The following is a 19,312-nucleotide window of genomic DNA, read 5'->3' as shown; positions in this document are numbered from 1 at the left end:
TGGAGTTAACTTGAAATAAGGATGCAGCTTTCCTCCGGTGCATTTATTGAAGTTAACATTTTAAGATTGTTAAGGCTTTATTATCAGAAGGAAGCCCATCCTAAAAATTAATATTGCCTTAGGTAGGGAATACTTCTGAGCTATTGCTTCTAAGTTGAATTCAAGCATGCCCATTTATGAATGCTACTGGTTGTTTGTTCATACGTGCTTAGTGCTACACTAAACTTTAGGTGCTGAATTTCTTATTACTATAATTGGAAATGTATCGATATGTACGTAGGTAGCAGTGTAGCACTAGCAATTTGCAAAGTGATAAGATCGTATATAGATAAGTTTCAGGTTTAAACTTTCTTTTTTTTTTATAGATAAAATAAAAGTCCATCATCTGATTTCAACACTGATACATTGCCTCGGGTAAGAAGTTTTTAAAAAATATTCAACGCTGAGATCTTATAATTCAATTAAAACTTTCCAAAAGATCAAAATTAAGCTACATTCTGGTTATATTATTTCTTTTTTTGAGAAAACATTCTGGTTATATTCTTTAGTTCAACTAAACTATGGGGCTCTACCTTTTCAATAATACTTTATTCATCAGTAAAACAGTATTGGCATCAAATTTAAATTATCATACTCTATTTTGTTAGGAGTCATAGAAAAAGCTTTTGTCTCTTCATTAATTTCTTCCTAAATTTCTGCTCCCTGCGTTGAACTCAAAGATATTAATGTTATAACTTTAAAGGGTAGTGTTAGCAGGCACCATATGTTGTCTGTTAAGGAAATATTTTATGTCAAGTTTTTTATTTGCTTTATAGGGTGTGGATCCAATGAAACCAATGTTTTGAGTTTTACTTATCACTTTAGTAATGTTTTCAATCCCTTTATTCATTAATTTATGCCAATTTTTAAATTTTTTTATTAGTTGGACTCCAAAATAACTCATCCTTAAAAAGCACCTTGCATGTTAACATTTCCCAACTTTAAATTAAATAATAACTTATACTATATCTACTCATTTCTTAATTAGTACAGGTGTTGAATTATGTGAGAGGCTTTCAACAATGGCAATGGTAGTCAACCTAGTGACGTACTTAACTGGAACAATGCACCTGCCTAGTTCAACTTCAGCCAATATTGTTACTGACTTCGGGGGCACAACATTTCTCCTGTGTTTGCTTGGAGGCTTTCTTGCTGATACTTTTCTAGGCAGATACAAGACAGCTGCAATTTTTGCTGCAATAGATGCACTAGTAAGTTTAAACTATGGAAAATACTAAAATTACTAAGATTTCACAAAAGTCTTACAAATTAAACTAATATGAGAATAAATATGATTGTTGTCATTCAATAACGTAACAAAATAATATTTAAATTTACTTTTTAAAAATTGACACATAGTTTGTAAAGCTTATATGGAAAAGAGTAATTCAACTGGACAATAATTTTCACAATATTATTATTATTATTATTATTATTTTTTTACAATTGAGTAGTTGACAAGTTTTTGCTGGTTCTCATTTAGGTTTACTATTGATATCATATTTCCCACTATTAATAACAATTTGTAACCTTTGAAATTTTACGCGTCTCTACTCTCTAGACTTCTTGTATTTGTAGTATTTTTAGTATCACTCTTAAACTATATTCTCACTTGTTCTTCTAGTTATATTTCTTTTCATTGATTGTCTAACTCCATAGTAAATACAAATCAGTTCACCCTAATTAAAGTTACTAGTGTGTAGCACCGTGCATATGCATAGATATAATTAAAAACAATCACACTTATACGATTCAAATTATACATATTTTTTTAGAAGATGTTCAAATTATAGATGATATTAACTTACAGTTTTTTTTATACCATACATTTCTAAAATATATAATGGTTTCTTATTATAAATAAATAAATAAATAAATAAAATTAATTGATTTTAGACTCTTCGATTTTTGTACCAAATAATTCGCTTATCATAAAAATTAAAAATTTAGATGGACACGTGATAGAAAATTAGATTTCAATTGTAATCTAATTTAAAATCTAATTATATTTGGACTCTTTGCTTTTTACACTCAATATTTTACTTGGCGCAAAATTAAAATTAAATGAGTGGCGCAAAATTGAGAATTCAATTAAAATTTAATTGAATTTTCTCTAAGTTTTGGCCATATATATATATATATATTTAGTCATATTAATTCCAAGCATTAAGTTCTTTACTTCGTTTTTCTTTTGTTTGCATGGTGATTTAGGGCACTGGTGCATTAGCATTATCAACAAAATTACCACAGCTACGCCCACCTCCTTGCGGTACAACTGCCAGTACTACTCACTGCCAACAAGCCAATAAATTGCAAATGGGAATTCTATACATGGATTTCTTCATAATTGCGTTAGGAACTGGTGGCCTAAAATCAAGTGTATCAGGGTTTGGAGCTGATCAATTCGACGAGAAAGATGAGGATGAGAAGGCTAAGAGGGATTACTTCTTCAATAGGTTTTTCTTTTTCATTAGCATAGGAACTTTGACAGCGGTCACGGTGCTTGTGTATTTACAAGAAAAAGTGGGTCGAAGCTGGGTTTATGGAATTTGCTCTGTTTCGATGTTCATAGCCATTATAGTCTTCTTATTTGGGACTAAGAGATACAGAAACAAGAAAAGCTTGGGAAGCCCCTTGGTTCATATTTTCCAAGTTATTGTAGCCGCTACAAGGAAAAGGAATATGGACCTCCCTTTTAATGTTGGATCATTGTACGGGGATTCTCCTGAGGCTTCAAGAATTGATCACACGAATCAATTCCGGTAAGTTTATTTCTTAGAGATTTCATGTCTTTAATATTTCAAAACCATTGTTATATGGAAAAATAATTGATCATAACAGTATTAACTATTAAGGTCAACGATTCAATCGAGCATTGAGCTTGTCAAGATTATGACAAGTGTCTACTTATGACCACATATCATTATGATTGATGATGTCGGAAAAACCACCAGTGAGTTACACGGTACTCGCATACTAAACAGCATCTGTACAACAAAAAGGAGATGACCTAACAGAGAGCATCGGTGTGGTGCCGGCCAAATACCCTCCGAAGGTCAAGTTAGAACTTACTTCACCTCTAGAGTGCTAGAGAGGGGTTAATTATGCGTACCTTGATTTGTTAGGGTATTTGGGCTTTTATAGTAGTTGAGGATTGACTTTTTTTCCTTAGAATAGAAGTCTTTTCCATATAGGAGTCCATAGATTGTGGAACCCTTTCCTTGTAGGAGACTAACATTCAGCGTGGGATACAAGTTATTTCCTTATATACTTATACGTGGTGACCAAGTCATGGTTTTGTTAGAACCGTCAACCTCAGGCCCGTTAGCCTACTTTATGCCCTTCAGCCGTGAAGGGTCGTCGGCCTTCTTCATATCCTTCAGCCGTGAAGGGTCGTCGGCCTTCTTCATATCCTTCAGCCATGAAGGGTCGTCGGCCCACTTTATGCTATTCAGCACAAGCCGCAGGATTACAGCTGACGGGTTAACCTTGCTTCTAATCTATACTCATCAGTTGCCCCTTACTCCATATTCCCGTCAGCTTACATTGACGGGTAGGTGGAGTTGTATATTTTTTGTTGTTACCTTTTATTCTTGGCCAGGAGAGAGAAAATAACTCCCGCGACGCAGTCAGTATTAAATGCTTGGACACGTGGCGAATCTCGGTTGGCTCCGCTTCTAGACGAGGGCGTCGCTTCATCTTCCGTGCGTTTCCCTTTTATATATATGGTCCACCTCTCCTCACTTTTCCTATTTCACTTTTACTGATTCCTGGAGAGTAAATCCGTCGCCTATCTTCCGTCAGTCCTTCCTTACCGTTTGGCTACGTTTCTACCGTCACTTCTTCAACCATCACCTTTGAGAAACTTGTTAGTTCCTCATCTTTTTTCTTTTGCACATGCTTTATTTCGTTTGATTTCTTTAAAGCGAGGTCGTCATCCTAGGTTCTTAGATTACACCCGTCACTTGTAGGTAGTCAGATGTCGAGTGACGCGTCGAGTGACCGATCGTTGGTCCGCGATGGAGTGGGCTACGACGAGGTATTTGGTTCAGGTAGTGAGTCTGGGAGCTTTTCCTGGTCATCAGAGAGGGAGACATCAGCCCAAACTTCTAACGAGGAGGTAGGAAGTCGTGGAGTCGGTCAGGAGGAGGTAGTAGGTGAGGAGGGTGAAGTTAAGATGGAAGGAGAGAGAGGTAGTGACGAGGATGAAGGCGACGAGGAATCTTGTGAAGGGACTTCTGGAAGTCCTGGAGGTAACCGTCCTTTCATCCTTCCCAAGGAGTGGGCCGTAAATAAGTTTCTTCCAAAAATGATTGACAAAATTTTTAAAGAGTTGTGCGTTCGTTTCCAAATTTCCGACCATATTCCCATCCGTTTCCCTAGGGAAGGTAAAAAATGCTATACGGGAAGAACTGTAGACGTTGGTATGTACGATGCCATGTTTGCTGCGGGGCTCAGACTGCCCCTGACGGCCTTACACTGTCAGTTGGCTGATTTTCTTGGTTTGTCCATTAGTTAGATTGCTCCAAATTCGTGGAGGATTTTTATAGGTGCCGAGATATTGTAGGGTCATCTGAGTGGAGGGCACCGTCAGCTTTCCTTGGATGAATTCTTTTACTGTTACAGGCCCCGACACCTTTCTTCTTCTAAGGGGATGTACCACTTTGCCGTCAGGGAGAAGGATTTGAAATTGGTGTCTGAGATGCCAGATTCTAATAGAGCCTGGAAGAGTAGGTTCTTTTTTGTTAAAGGGACGGATTGGGTGTGCCATCAAGAAGAATGGGAGACGATACGCCATGGTTATTTTGATAATACTTGGGCGTTTGTCAAGTAGTCAGGTTTTAGCCGTCAGCTTTTGTCCCCGTCAGTTTTTACATGTAATAACTTATCTGTTTTTGAATGGTTCTAACATTGTCAACTTGTTTGTCTTTGTTAGCCCACATTCGCCCCTTAATAACCGACGAGTAGGAAGATTTTATCCGTCAGGTTTTAGAGATTCCCTTAGAAGAGCAATCGTGTCGAGATTTAATTACTCTTGGCACTCTTCACGCATACTGCGGGGGTCCTGAACTGACGCTTGAGGCTCTCAAGCTAGAAGAATTTTCTCGTCACCGTGAGTAGCTTGATCATATGGTCCCGTTATTTTCAGCTATTTTATTTTATTTCATTTCATTTTTTTGTGTTGTCGTCAATTTCTCTTATGTATTTCTTTTGCAGAGATGGATGCAGCTAAGCAACGGAAAAGGGCTGCCGCTGCCTGTCTGAAAGAGGAAAAGAAAGCAAAGGGGGAGATGACATTCTCGTCAACCCCCAAGACCGTCACTAAAGGTTCTTTAAAAAGGAAACCCGACGGGGATGCCAACTGTCCCCTTAAGAAGGTAGCCATCACTTTTGGGAATGAGCCTCCAGAGAAGTCAACCCCCAAGTCAAGTCACGGGGCAGGGAAGGGCGTGATGACTTCTTCTGGTCCTGTCCTAGAGGGGCCCCGTTGCCTGTTGACGCACAAGGACTTTACCGTCAAAGCAGTAGAATCGCTTATAAAGCCGATGGACATAGATCCTTGTGCATTGTTGGGGACGGAGGAGCTGGGGGCATCAGCTTTGTTTGACCCCACATGGGTAAGCCGTCTCTCTTAATTGGCTTCTCTCTTATCTCTTTCATGTTTAATGGCTGACAGTTGTATCCTTTTCTAGGCCTTGGTTCGCGTAAAGGTGCTTCAGGACCGGTGCGTGGCCAAGGAGGGTGTTGTCACTCGCGTCAGCACACATAACGCTAATATGCGAAATCAGCAGGCTCAGTATAAGGAGGCCATGCGTCTATTGAATGTTGAGCTGAAAGAAATGAAACAGAAGTTAGAGGAGGCGGGTCTTCAGCAGGAGCAACTAGAACAAGAGCTGACGGCCCTTCGTAAGAAGGTGGAGACGGTTAGGGCTAACACTGTCTAGGAGTTCAAGGAGTCAGAGTCTTATATTAATTCCTGCGGTGGGTACTATGGTGTTGGGTTCAACGACTGCCTACAGCAAGTCGCGTCGGCCTTTCCTGAGTTGGATCTATCCAGGATAACTATAGATGGACTCCCACCAGCGACGCCTGCTAATGACACCGTCATTGTCGAAGGTGACGACTTGGCAGATCTTCCTTAAGGTGACGATGTTGTTCTAGCTCAGCCTATCGTGAACCCTCCCGTCACTATCTCCGATCCTTTTATGGAGGTTCTAGATGCAGCCGACCCTCCTGTCCAAAAAGAGTAAACAAGGCTTTAATTGATGCTCCTCCTTCCTAGCCAATGTTCCATTTCTTGCAACAGTTGTATTTTATTCCATATGTAAACAATATTTTTAAGTGCCCCCTTGGTTTTTGGGGCTTCTATTTGTACTTAATTTATTTTCGCTTATGATACCCGTTGCTTTTAAACATGTGTGTATGGCCGTTAGCTTATGCGCTTCTTTTTCTTGCTTTGTAGATGCTAAGGCTACCCCCCATCTGTAGGTTGGGGGTCGTCAGCCTAGTTATCTTTATATATATCCTCGGACTTGTGTATCCATCATCTTATTAATACCGTTAGCTTCGACTATTGCTTATAGTATCGTTAGCTTAGTAAAGCCGTCAGCCTTGACTTTTGATGATCTTGTCAATTTTATTGAATGTTGGGTTCCTTTACATTAAGGACTTGTCTTCGTTATAGATTTTCTATCTATTGCTTTAGGGAGTTTTAATGGTTCTCTATTATCCAGGGACAAGGTCGTCCACCTTATGAACTTGCCATGTTTTTTATTACTTTTTGAAAAGAGATCACTCATGTGGGACCGTCGGCTCTAGGTGTCGTCCATTTTATGGATTTGGCCAACGTCTTTTTATTTAGACCATCAGGTTTTTGGCACGTCTTTTTTGTTGACGACCAAGTCGTCGGTCTTTTTTACACCTTCAGCTTTTTGGTTCGTCCCTCTTGTGGACTTGCCAACGTCTTTTATTAGACCGTTAGCTTTTTGGTTCGTCCCTCTTGCGGACTTGCCAACGTCTTTTATTAGACCGTCGGCTTTTTTGTTCGTCCCTCTTGTGGACTTGCCAACGTCTTTTATTCGACCGTCAGCTTTTTGGTTCGTCCCTCTTCTTTTATTAGACCGTCAGCTTTTTGGTTCGTCCCTCTTGTGGACTTGCCAACATCTACTTTAATATATTTTTAGAATTTGGACTTGTAGGTAGAAACTTCAGCTGTTTTGAATAAACTCTTCTTATTGCCATGCATTTATATAAAATGTAGTCCAAAAAATAAAACCTGCCCTTTTGGGCTTATTGTAGCAAAAGCTTAAAAGTAAATAATAAATCTGAGGAAATTGTAAAAAAGAAAAAGAAAGGGGGGGGGTGGGGGGGGGGTGTTGTTCTTCACGTCGTCATCTCTACTGGTAGTATCTTTGCAAGTGTTCAGCATTCCATGGATGTGGCAACTTTCGTCCGTCTAGTGTCTCTAGATGGTAGGTGCCCTTCCTTTGCCACGCCGTGACTTGGTAAGGTCTTTCTCAGTTTGGACCAAGTTTTCCCTGAGCCGGGTCTCTTGCTATGCCCATGACTTTCCTTAAAACGAGGTCTCCAATTTGGAAGTCTCTGTGTTTGACCCGGGAGTTGTAGTGCTTGGCCATTCGGTCCTGGTACCGTGTGAGCCTTTGTTCTGCTGCTGTCATGACTTCGTCTATCAGATCGAGCTGTAGATGTATGGCCTCGTCATTTTTTCTTTTGTCATGGTTGTGCACTCTGTAGCTCGTGATGCCAACTTCGGCTGGGATAACTGCTTCGCTTCTGTATGTTAGTCAGAATGGTGCTTCTCTTGTTGGTGTCCTTGCCGTAGTTCTGTAGGCTCAAAGTACGCTTGGCAACTCTTCTGCCCATATGCCCTTTGCCCCCTCGAGCCGAGTTTTGATAATTTTTAGCAAGGATCGGTTCGTGACTTCGACCTATCCGTTGGCTTGGGGGTGGGTGGGGGAGGAGTAGTGGTTCCGTATCCCTAACTGTGAGCAGAAGTCTCGGAAGGAGTCGTTGTCGAATTGCTTCCCGTTGTCCGAGACTAAGACTCTAGGGATGCCAAATTTGCATATGATACATCGCCAGGAAAAACTACGTACGTTCTTTTCTGTAATGGTGGCCAAGGCTTCTGCTTCCACCCACTTCGTAAAGTAATCGATGCCTACAATTAGAAACTTCAGTTGTCGTATTGCCATAGGAAACGACCCTATGATGTCCAGTCCCCATTGAGCGAACGACCATGGCGCCGTTATCGAGGTAAGTTCTTCAGGTGGTTGTCTGATGATATTGCTGAACCTTTGACACTTGTCGCATTTCTTCACATAAGTCTCGGCATCCTTCTGCATGGTTGGCCAAAAGTACCCTGTTCGTACTAGCTTGTGCACTAATGACCTCGACCCTGAGTGGTTTCCGCAGATTCCCTCGTGCACCTTTCTCATGACGCAGTCTGCTTCTTCAGGGCCCAAGCATCGTAGGTGGGGTCGAAAGAAACCTCTTTTGTACGAGATGTCTCTTATCAGAATGAACCTCGCTGCTTAGACTTTTAGTTTTCTTGCAGCTTCCTTTCCGTCCGACAATACGCCGTTCTTCAAGCAAGAGACTAATGGCGCGGTCCAATCACTTTTGGTACCAAGCTCTTGTACCTCGACAGAATTTATGAGCGGAGAGAGTTGAACGAAGGAGAGTACATTATCAAGGGTAGCCATATGTTCGGCTGAAGCGGTTTTGGCTAGTCGGTCAGCTCGCTTGTTTTCTCCCCGGGGGATCTGTATAACTTCGGCCTTCAGCTTATTTACCCTCTTCCTTGCTTGGTCCAGATACTTCTTCATTCTTTCGCCTTTACACTCGTAGTCCCAATTTATCTGGTTAGTCACGACCTGAGAGTCACAGTAAATGATCACATTCTTGGCTCCTGCAGCTTTGGCGAGGTTAAGCCCTACTACCAAAGCTTCGTATTCTACCTCATTGTTGGTGGTGGGGAACTCAAGGCAGACCATACACTCGACTGTGTCTCCTTCGGGTGACTGTAGTATGACGCCGGCACCCCCGGCCTGCCTGTTGGAGGATCTGTCCACATGTATGCTCCATTGGGGAGATTCTTCTGCCCCCCTGTCCTCGCCATTTGTAAACTCAGCTATGAAATCTGCAATGATCTGTCCTTTAATGGCGGTTTGTGAGCGATACTGGATGTCAAACTCGCTTAACTCTATAACCTATAAGGCCAATCGTCCAGCAGCTTTAGGGTTACTCATCGCCCGTCGCAAAGGCTTGTTAGTTAGGACGATCATCGTGTGGGCTTGAAAGTACGGCTTGAGTTTGCGTGCTGCCGTAACTAGTGCAAATGCAAGCTTTTCCATAGGCAGATATATTTCTTCGGCTCCGCGTAGTGCCCGGCTGGTGTAATAGATAGGCTTCTACACTCTGTCTTCTTCTCTAATCAAGGCGACACTGACAGCGGCTGGGGAGATAGCAAGATAGATAAAAAGTTCTTCACTTGGCTGCGAGGGACTCAGCAGTGGTGGGGAAGAGAGATAAATTTTCAATTCTTCGAACACTTATTGGCATTCGGCAGTCCACTCGAAAGATCTCTTCAGTGTGCGAAAGAAGGGCAGGCACTTGTCCGTTGCCCTTGATACAAACCTATTTAGTGCTGCTATCTTGCCATTGAGACTTTGCACTTCCTTCACATTTTTTGGTGGTGCCATCTCTACTATAGCCCAGATTTTGTTTGGGTTGGTTTCGATGCCCCTCTGTGACACCATGAATCCTAGGAACTTTCTTGCCGTCACCCCGAAGGCCCACTTTCTCGGATTAAGCTTCATGTTGTAAGACTATAGAGTATCGAATGTCTCTTCGAGGTCCTTTAGGTGATCTTCCTCCCTTCGGCTTTTCACTAGCACGTCATCAACGTAGACTTGAACATTCCTCCCAATTTGCTGTGCGAACATCTTGTTCATGAGCCTTTGATACGTCGCGCCCGCATTTTTTAGACCAAACAGCATTACTTTGTAACAGAAGAGGCCTTGGCTGGTTACGAATGAAGTTTTCTCTTGATCGGCTTTGTGCATCTGGATTTGGTTGTAACCGGAGAAAGCGTCCATAAAACTTAGTAGTTGGTGTTGAGTTGTAGAGTCTACTAGAGTGTCGACCCTCGGGAGGGGATAGCTGTCTTTTGGGCATGCTTTATTTAGGTCAGTGAAGTCTACGCACATCCTCCACTTCCCGCTAGCCTTCCTGACCATCACTACGTTCGCTAGCCAATCGGGGTAGTAAACTTCCCTAATAAAGTTTGCCTCTTGTAGTTTGCGGACTTCTTCAGCTATGGCCCGATCTCTCTCCAGGGCAAACACCCGCTTCTTCTGTTGGACGAGTGGAAAGGAGGGCGACACATTCAGTCTATGCACCATGATTGAAGGGTTTATTCCTGGCATGTCCTTGTGACTCTAGGCGAACACATCCTGATTCTTCTTGAGGAAGGTTGTAAGTGCTTGTCGGAACGTGGGACTGGCAAGGGTTCCAATTTTTGTTATCTGATCAGATGCGGAGTCGTCAAGAAGAATTTCTTCGAGTTGCTCCACGGGCTTCGTCGTACTCTGGTGTTCTTCTATGCTCATGGCCTGGAGGTGGTCCTCCATTTCCATTATGGCCACGTAGCACTCGCGTGCGGCCACTTAGTTTCCGCGTAGTTCTCATACTCCATGATCGGTAGGGAATTTAATCATCAAATGGTAAGTCGAGGTCGCTGCCTTCCAAGAATTGAGGGTAGGTCGCCCCAGGATAGCGTTGTAGGCGGACGAATAGTCGACCACGAGGAACGTCACGTCCTTGGTGATCTACTGAGGATAGTTGCCTACCGTCATAGGCAGTGTAATCGCACCTAAGGGTAATACCATTGTTCCTCCGAAATCGATAAGAGGGGTATTCGTTGGAATTAATTGTTCTCTGCCGGTTCTTATTTGCTAGAACGCCGGGTAATACAAGATGTCTGCCGAGCTCCCATTGTCGACCAGCACCCGGTGCAAGTTGTAGTCCCCCACTCGTAGGCTGACGACAAGCTCATCGTTGTGCGGATGGTAAAGACGTCGCGCATCCTCTTCTGAGAACCCGATGATGGGGCCTTCTCTTCGTGTTGTTTTTGGTACTGGGCCCGTCAGCTGGACGTTCTGGACCATCCTGAGGTACGTCTTCCGAGCCTTTTTGGATAACCCGGTAGTCGTTCCTTCTACAATCATTCTTATGTTGTGGCTGCTCTTAAGGCGGTGGATCCGTTCTTTCCTTGCTTACGAACTTCTGTAATTTTCCTTGTCTTATAAGGGCCTCAATTTGCTGCTTTAAGTCGTAGCAATCGGCTGTGTCATGACCGTAGTCTCGGTGGAAGCAGCAATATTTTTCTCTAGAGCGCCTGCTAGGATCTCCCTTCAGCTTCCCGGGAAAGGTCAGGGTCCTTTCGTCCTTGATTTGCATTAGGACTTGATCTATCGGGGTGGTTAACAGGGTGAAGCTTGTGAACCTTCCCCCTGGGGGCTTGGAACGCCTTTCATCCCTTCGGTCTTCCGTCCTCGGCTTTTTCCTCCCTTGGTCCTGTCGTCCATCTTCCTGCCTTTACCTCTTTCTCGGTTTTTCCTCTCGAGCCTGCAGCGCGTCTTCAGCATTCATGTATTTGGTAGCCCTGTAGAGTACTTCCGACATGGTCTTTGGGTCGTTTTTGTATAGTGAGAACAAGAACTTACCCTTTCGCAGCCCATTTGTGAAAGCTGCTACAAGTATTTTGTCATCGGCCTCGTCGATCGAGAGCGCTTTCTTATTGAAGCGCGTTTTGTAGGATCTTATGTCTCGTCCTCTCGTTGCTTGATACTCATCAGGCATGCCGTGGACTTTTTATACCTGTGTCTCTCAATAAAGTGGGTAGTGAACTGGGCGCTTAGCTCCTTAAAAGTGCTGATGGAGTTCGGCGTCAGACGACTGAACCATACCCTTGCAGGGCCTTTTAACGTTGTAGGGAAAGCCCTACACATGATTTCGTCCGCTACCCCTTGGAGGTGCATTAAAGTCTTGAACGTCTCCAGGTGATCCAGAGGGTCCTTGTCTATATGCGGCATGCGAAATTTACGCGGCAGGGGGAAGGAATTGACAGCTGCGGTGAACGGTGAGTCAGTGCAATTTACCAGATCGTCAAGGTCACTGGATACCCGCCCTCTGAGGGCGTTCATCATGACCTCCATTTGCTCCTTTATTGCCTGTATCTCTGTGGCAATGTGTGGTTGAGTCGCATCTGTGAGGGATGGCATACTCAAATTCTGTCGCTCTGGTTCACTCGGAGTGTTACTGCCTTCTGGCCTTTCTCTTTCTCTTCTATCGGCGTTGGTGCCTTCTTGGTCTTGTTCTTAAGTGCCGTGACCTGCATTTTTTTGGTGTAACTGTTCCTCTAGATTGTTGTTTTGCTTGGTGAGGCGTTCCATAGCTGCAGTGAGAGTCTGCACCTATCTCTTGAGTGTAGTTGGGTGTGGTTCATCTCCTTGAATGCTGTTGGTGGTTGCCATTGAGCGAGTAAGCACCATGCAACTCTTCGTCCGGGAAGCGATAATATGGCTTACAAGTTGTAAAAACGATGCTCCATCCCCACAGACGACGCCAACTGATGATGCCGGAAAAACCACCAGTGAGCTACACAGTACTCGCACACTAAATAGCACCTGCACAACAAAAAGGAGATGACCTAACAGAGAGCACCGGTGTGGTGCCGGCCAAATACCCTCTGAAGTTCAAGTTAGAACTTACTTCAACTCTAGAGTGCTAGAGAGGGGTTAATTATGCATACCTCAATTTGTGAGGGTATTGGGGCTTTTATAGTAGTCGAGGATTGACCTTTCTTCCTTGGAATAGAAGTCTTTTCCATATAAGAGTCCGTAGATCGTGGAACCCTTTCCTTGTAGGAGACTAACATTCAGCGTGGGATACAAGTTATTTCCTTATATACTTATACGTGGTGACCAAGTCATGGTTTTGTTAGAACCATCAACCTCAGGCCTGTCAGCCTACTTTATGCCCTTCAGCCGTGAAGGGTGGTTGGCCTTCTTCATATCCGTCAGCCATGAAGGGTCGTCGGCCTTCTTCATATCCTTCAGCCATGAAGGGTTGTCGGCCCACTTTATGCTCTTCAACACAAGCCACAGGATTACAGCTGACGGGTTAACCTTGCTTCTAATCTATACTCATCAATGATCTTGACAGTTCAATGCACAGGAGCACTCAACCTAAGTAATAGACATTTTATGGATTTTTGCTATAACTATTAGTTCTCCTTTTATTGTTTTAGTTTCTTGAACAAGGCATCCATTGTTGCGGAAGGTGAGGTTGAGAACAATGCTGGTTCTGCTCCAAACCCTTGGAAGTTATGCTCAGTGACAAGGGTGGAGGAGGTGAAAATGATTATAAGACTGCTACCAATATGGGCCACAACCATCGTATTCTGGACTACACAAGCGCAGATGATCACATTTGCAGTTGAGCAAGCAAGTACCATGGACAGAAGGATTGGAAATTTTCAAATTCCAGCAGCATCTCTTACTGCCTTCTTTGTAGCTGCCATTATGATCACTTTGGCTGTTAATGACTGTCTCATCATGCCTCTATGGAAGCAATGGAAAGGGAAACCAGGTTCATACTAATCTCATATATATATATATATATATCATTGATCAATCTTTTTTGTACCAATAAGTTAATATACACACCTTCTAAAAAACAAAGTTTACATAAATGACCTTTTTTCATAAATTTTTTATAATTGAGATGATAAATTCGGAATGATTGACAAATAAATTGATGAACCTATATAAAAATCAATAACATATCATTTTAGTAGTTGTGAAAAATGTTAAAGTTTGTAGCATCATAATATTCACAAGTTTTCAATAAACCAATTTGACTTCTTGAATATGTTCCATGATGATAATTGATACATATGAACTAGGCATACAGAAACCTAATAAGTTTATGCATGTAATGATAAATTGGTGTAAGTGGTGAGCCTGTTTAAAAATAAATAATACTTTGTCATCTCAATAGTTTTGAAAAATGTTGTGACAGTTGCACTAATACATTCATGACTTTACTGCAACCCAGTTTGACTCGAGGAAAATGTTCCACCTTAATAATTGATACATATAAAATTATACATGCGGAGACATAATCAGTCTACTTATACATGTATGTATGCATTAAGTTAATTGTATTAGTGTGTGCACAATAGTAAATAGTAACTGTTTCTAACTACCAATTAAAACTATACTTCTTGAAGGCATTTTTCCTTGCTTATATATACGTTGAAAAGAAAGAATATATGATTCATCAATTTCTCTGCAACAGGCTTTACAAATTTACAGAAAATTGCTATAGGACTCGTCCTATCAATTTTCGGAATGGTAGCTGCGGCCCTATGTGAGAGAAAACGGTTGTCAGTGGTAAAAGCTGTGAGTGGCACCACCTCTACTTTGCCTATAAGCGTCTTCTACTTAATCCCACAATATTTCTTGGTTGGTTCTGGTGAAGGCTTTATCTACACTGGCCAACTCGATTATTTCATAACTGGATCACCCAAAGGAATGAAAACCATGAGCACCGGTCTATTTTTCACAACTCTAGCTCTTGGTTACTTTGGTAGTAGTTTCTTGGTTTCGGTGGTGAAGAAGGTCACTGGAAGCAAGAATGGACAAGGATGGCTGGTTGGCAATATCAATTATGGGAGGCTTGACTATTTCTATGCACTCCTAGCCGTACTTGGTGCTATAAACTTTATTATGTATCTTGTTTGTGCAGCTTGGTGCAGGCCAACTAAAGCTAAATCTGCTTCAATTGTTAATGGGTCCGGTGCTGAGTAGAAGTGCTAGTAATCAGTCATTACGGTTAAGCACGTAATGTCTATTTTTCCCAAGTTTGTTTACATTATTAACTTATTTAGGAATGGTTTTGGTTTAATTTCTTTTCTATTTCTCTTGTAAATTAAAGTAATAACGCTTATAAATAAAGTGGCTTGAGATTTCTTCTACCTGAATCTCCGTTCTCTCCCATTTATTATCCCTTCTCCCCTTTAAAGAAAATTAATGGAATAAGAATTTCAATCCTGCGACGAAGCCAAGATTTTAATTTAGGCTAAGGGCAGTAAAAGTAAAATTAATCTGTAGAATATGAATTGATATCAATAACAAAATAAATAAAAAAATTATATATTAATATAATTATCAAAAAAAATTTAATATAAATGTAAACTTTATAATCATATATTCCAACCAGCAATCGACGATTTGAAATTATGGTTAATTGGTTAACAAGACGTGTTTGGTAGTTATGCTCTTTGAATTTGATTTCTGTCATTAGGATGGTGATTGGATAATTTTATTCTTAAAATAGGATTTGTTTGATCCATACTCATTAATATGATTGAGTTTTTCCATAATCTTAATCGACTACTAGTATATATTTCATATCATAAAAATAAAGAAAACAAAGGTGAAAAGTACATTAAAAAAAAAGAAAAAATTCAAAAAAACCCAATAGTTTTATATTTGGAATACATTCAACCCCACGCTTTCAAATAGGACACTTTAAACCTCAAACTTTTTAAATAAATGTACCAAAACAAATCTCAAACAATTCCCTTCACAACACAAACCCCCCCACCACCGCCCCGCTGTGGTCCGAGGACCTGACATGACTTAGTTTCTGTTTAATACTTCCATTCATAGTGTAAACGCATATTGCAGAAGCAGGATAAACTAAAGGGAAAGTAAAACATAACTTGTTAATAATAATACCTTCTTAAGTTACTTACATTCCAGGGATGGAGTATGGTTTTTTCATCTAAATCTTCTAAGTAGTAAGCCCCTATCCCCGCAACAGATGTAATACGATATGGCCCCTCCCAATTGGGTCCCAACTTTCCCCAGGCTGGGTTTTTGGTATTTCCCAAGACTTTCCTTAACACTAAGTCACCCGGAGATAACGGCCTTAATCTGACATTGGCATCATAACCCTGCTTAGCTTGTGCTGGTAGTATGCTAGCTGAACCATAGCTTTTTCTCGTCGCTCATCTATTAAGTCTAGACTTTTTCTTAGCAGCTCATCATTCCCGTCCGGGGTGAAATTACTGGTTTTCAATGTCGGAAAGCCAGTTTCGATAGGTATCACCGCCTCAGCCCCATACGTCATCGAAAATGGGGTCTCCCCTGTTGATCGTCGGGGCGTCGTCCTATACGACCAGAGAACATGCGGGAGTTCTTCACCCATTTTCCCTTCGCCTCATCCAACCTTTTCTTAAGTCCGCCCACTATGACTTTGTTGACGGCCTCAGCTTGCCCATTTCCCTGTGGATAGGCTGGGGTAGAGTACCTATTCTTTATCCCCAAGTCGGCACAGTATTTTCTGAAAGCTTTGCTATCGAATTGCAGACCGTTGTCCGAGATAAGAGCTTGAGGGACCCCAAACCGGGTAATGATGTTCCTTAGCAGGAATCTCTTGACGTCAACATCCCTGATGTTAGCCAAAGGCTCAGCTTCAACCCACTTCGTAAAATAATCCGTTCCAACCAGCAGGTACTTCTTATTTCCCACTGCTCTAGGGAAAGGGCCAACAATATCCAAGCCCCACTGCGCGAAAGGCCAAGGACTAGAAAGAGGATTAAGGACTCCTCCAGGCTGATGAATATTCGGTGCGAACCTTTGGCATTGATCGCATTTCCTCACATATTCTTGCGCTTCCCTCTCATGCCTGGCCACCAGTAACCTTGGGTGATTGCCCTATGAGACAAAGACCTCCCTCCAGTGTGACTGCCACAAATTCCTTCATGTAGCTCTTCTAGCAGATCCTCTGACGCTTCAGGGCGTACACAAAGCAGATAAGGTCCAGAGTAAGAGCGCTTATACAGCTTCTTATCCTCGGATAGCCAAAATCGGGGAGCCTTTCTCCGTATTTTTTCTGCTTCTGACTTATCCTCGGGCAGTGTATCCTTCTCGAGGAATAGTATTATAGGATCCATCCAGTTACGCGACGAATTGACCTGATTGACTTGTAGCGTTTCTGTCGCTCCTCGGGTAGGTGTGCCCAAGTCCTCGATCATGATCATCCGAGGTAAATGTTGAGCCGAGGAAGTGGCCAGGGTGGCCAGAGAATCCGCGTGGGTATTTCCACTCCTACAGACATGGGTTACTTTAAAAAATTCAAACTTAGCTTGCATACGCCTAACCTGGCTCAAGTATTCCTGCATTCTTGCATCTCGAGCTTCTAGCTCTCCTTTGACCTGGCCCACCACAAGCCCCGAATCCGAGAAGATTTCCACAGACTTTCCACCCAATTTATCGACCATTGCCATTCCTGCTAGTAAGGCTTCGTATCCGCTTCATTATTAGTGGCTGAGAATCCCAGCCTAAGAGACTTTTCGATACGACTTCCTTGGGGGATATCAATACAAGTCCTATTCCCGACCCCCGCTGATTCGTGCCCCATCCACATATACCGTCCAGAGTAAGACAGGTTGAGCGGAAATGAGGCCAACCATTTTTCATCCATGCCACTTGGGCCGGTCTCTGTCTCTTCAGGTCCTTCAGCAAACTCGGCTACTAGATCGGCGAGCACCTGACCCTTTACGGAAGTGCGGGGCATGTACTTGACATCAAAAGCTCCTAAAATTGTGCCCCACTTGGCAACCCTACCAGTATAGTCTCACTTCGAAGTACTGCTTTGATCGGATATTGAGTCAGGACAACCACTGTGTGCGCCTGAAAATAATGGGGAAGTTTTCTGGTGGCGTGCACTACTGCTAAGATGGCCTTTTCTAATGGCAGGTAGCGTACCTCAGCCTCGTGAAGAGATTTACTCACATAATAGACCGGCCGTTGTACTCCGTTGTCCACTCGTATCAGAACAAAACTAATCGCGTGAGTGGTGATCGCCAGGTAGGAAAAAAGAACTTCGTCTACCTCGGGGCTAGACATAATGGGTGGCCGAGATAGATACTCCTTCAGCTGCTGAAATGCTAAATCACACTCCTCGGTCCATTCATATCCTTTCCACTTGTGGAGCAGTAAGAAGAAAGGCCTGCACCTATCCGCCGATCTGGATATGAATCTGTTCAAGGCGGCGGTCATCCCGGTCAGTCTCTGGACCTCCTTGGGATTCCGAGGTGGCTGCAGGTTAACAATGGCTCTAATCTGGTCGGGGTTGACTTCAATTCCCCTATGAGTTACCATGTAACCTAGGAATTTACCTGAACTTACCCCAAATGAGCATTTGGATGCGTTCAGTCGCAATTTATGCCTCCTTAATATCTCAAAAGTGTGGTTAAGGTCCGCCACGTGCTCGGCCACTACCTTACTCTTCACGACCATATCATCAATGTAAATCTCAATGTTTCTACCCAGTTGCTGCTCAAACATTTTCGTCATCATTCTCTGGTAGGTAGACCCCGCGTTCTTCAATCCGAAGGGCATTACCTTATAATGATAGTTTCCAGTGGGAGTGAGAAAAGCAGTCTTCTCCTGGTCTTCCAACGCGAGTGGGATCTGATGGTAGCCTTGGAAGGCGTCCAAAAAACTCATTCGAGGATGACCCACTGTAGCATCCACCAACTGATCTATACGGGGCATGGGAAAAGGATCTTTTGGGCACGCTCTGTTCAGATCTGTAAAATCAACACACACACGCCACTTTCCATTTTTCTTTTTCACTACGACTGTATTGGCTAGCCACTGAGGATAAAATACCTCCTTGATTGCCCCAGCCTGCTTCAACTTAGTCACCTCATCTTTAATAGCCTCGACGTGTACCTTGGACGGACGCCGAGGTGGTTGTTTCTTTGGAATACACGAGGGGTTAACATTAAGATGATGACAATGAACTCCGGATCCACCCCTGGGGCCTCATAGGCACTCCATGCAAACACGTCAACGTTCTTTCTAAGAACCTCGATCAACTGCTCTTTCTCCCTCAGGGGTAATTGAGCCCCAACCTGAAAATACTTCTCTGGATCATCACCGACGTTCACCCTTTCCAAGTCTTCACACCTCATCTCCTCCGGGGACGCGCCAAACTGGGCTCCCTGACCCCTTGATTGCTATAGATCACCTTCGGCTACTGCCAAAGCACTTACCTCTGGCCGATGTTGAATGGCCATTATCATACACTGCCTAGCCATATTCTGGTTTCCCAAAATCTCTGAAACCTCGCCTCCCGAGGGGTACTTCACTTTCTGATGAAGAGTGGA

The 19,312-nt window shown here is 42.8% G+C and overlaps 1 protein-coding gene across 1 annotated transcript; it reads left to right on the top strand.

Moving 5' to 3' along the window:
* Positions 1 to 1,037: 1,037 nt before the first annotated feature.
* Positions 1,038 to 14,945, top strand: LOC112008993 (protein NRT1/ PTR FAMILY 6.2). The gene is given in 4 exon segments (XM_024041350.2): positions 1,038 to 1,250; positions 2,251 to 2,801; positions 13,373 to 13,713; positions 14,425 to 14,945. Coding segments are annotated over 4 exon segments (1,602 nt in total). The 5' UTR covers positions 1,038 to 1,061.
* The last annotated feature ends 4,367 nt before the right edge of the window (positions 14,946 to 19,312 follow it).

Source organism: Quercus suber, unplaced genomic scaffold, assembly GCF_002906115.3.
Source record: "Quercus suber isolate HL8 unplaced genomic scaffold, Cork oak 2.0 scaffold_211, whole genome shotgun sequence".
NCBI lineage: Eukaryota > Viridiplantae > Streptophyta > Magnoliopsida > Fagales > Fagaceae > Quercus > Quercus suber.
This window is presented reverse-complemented; position numbering and strand designations above follow the sequence as displayed.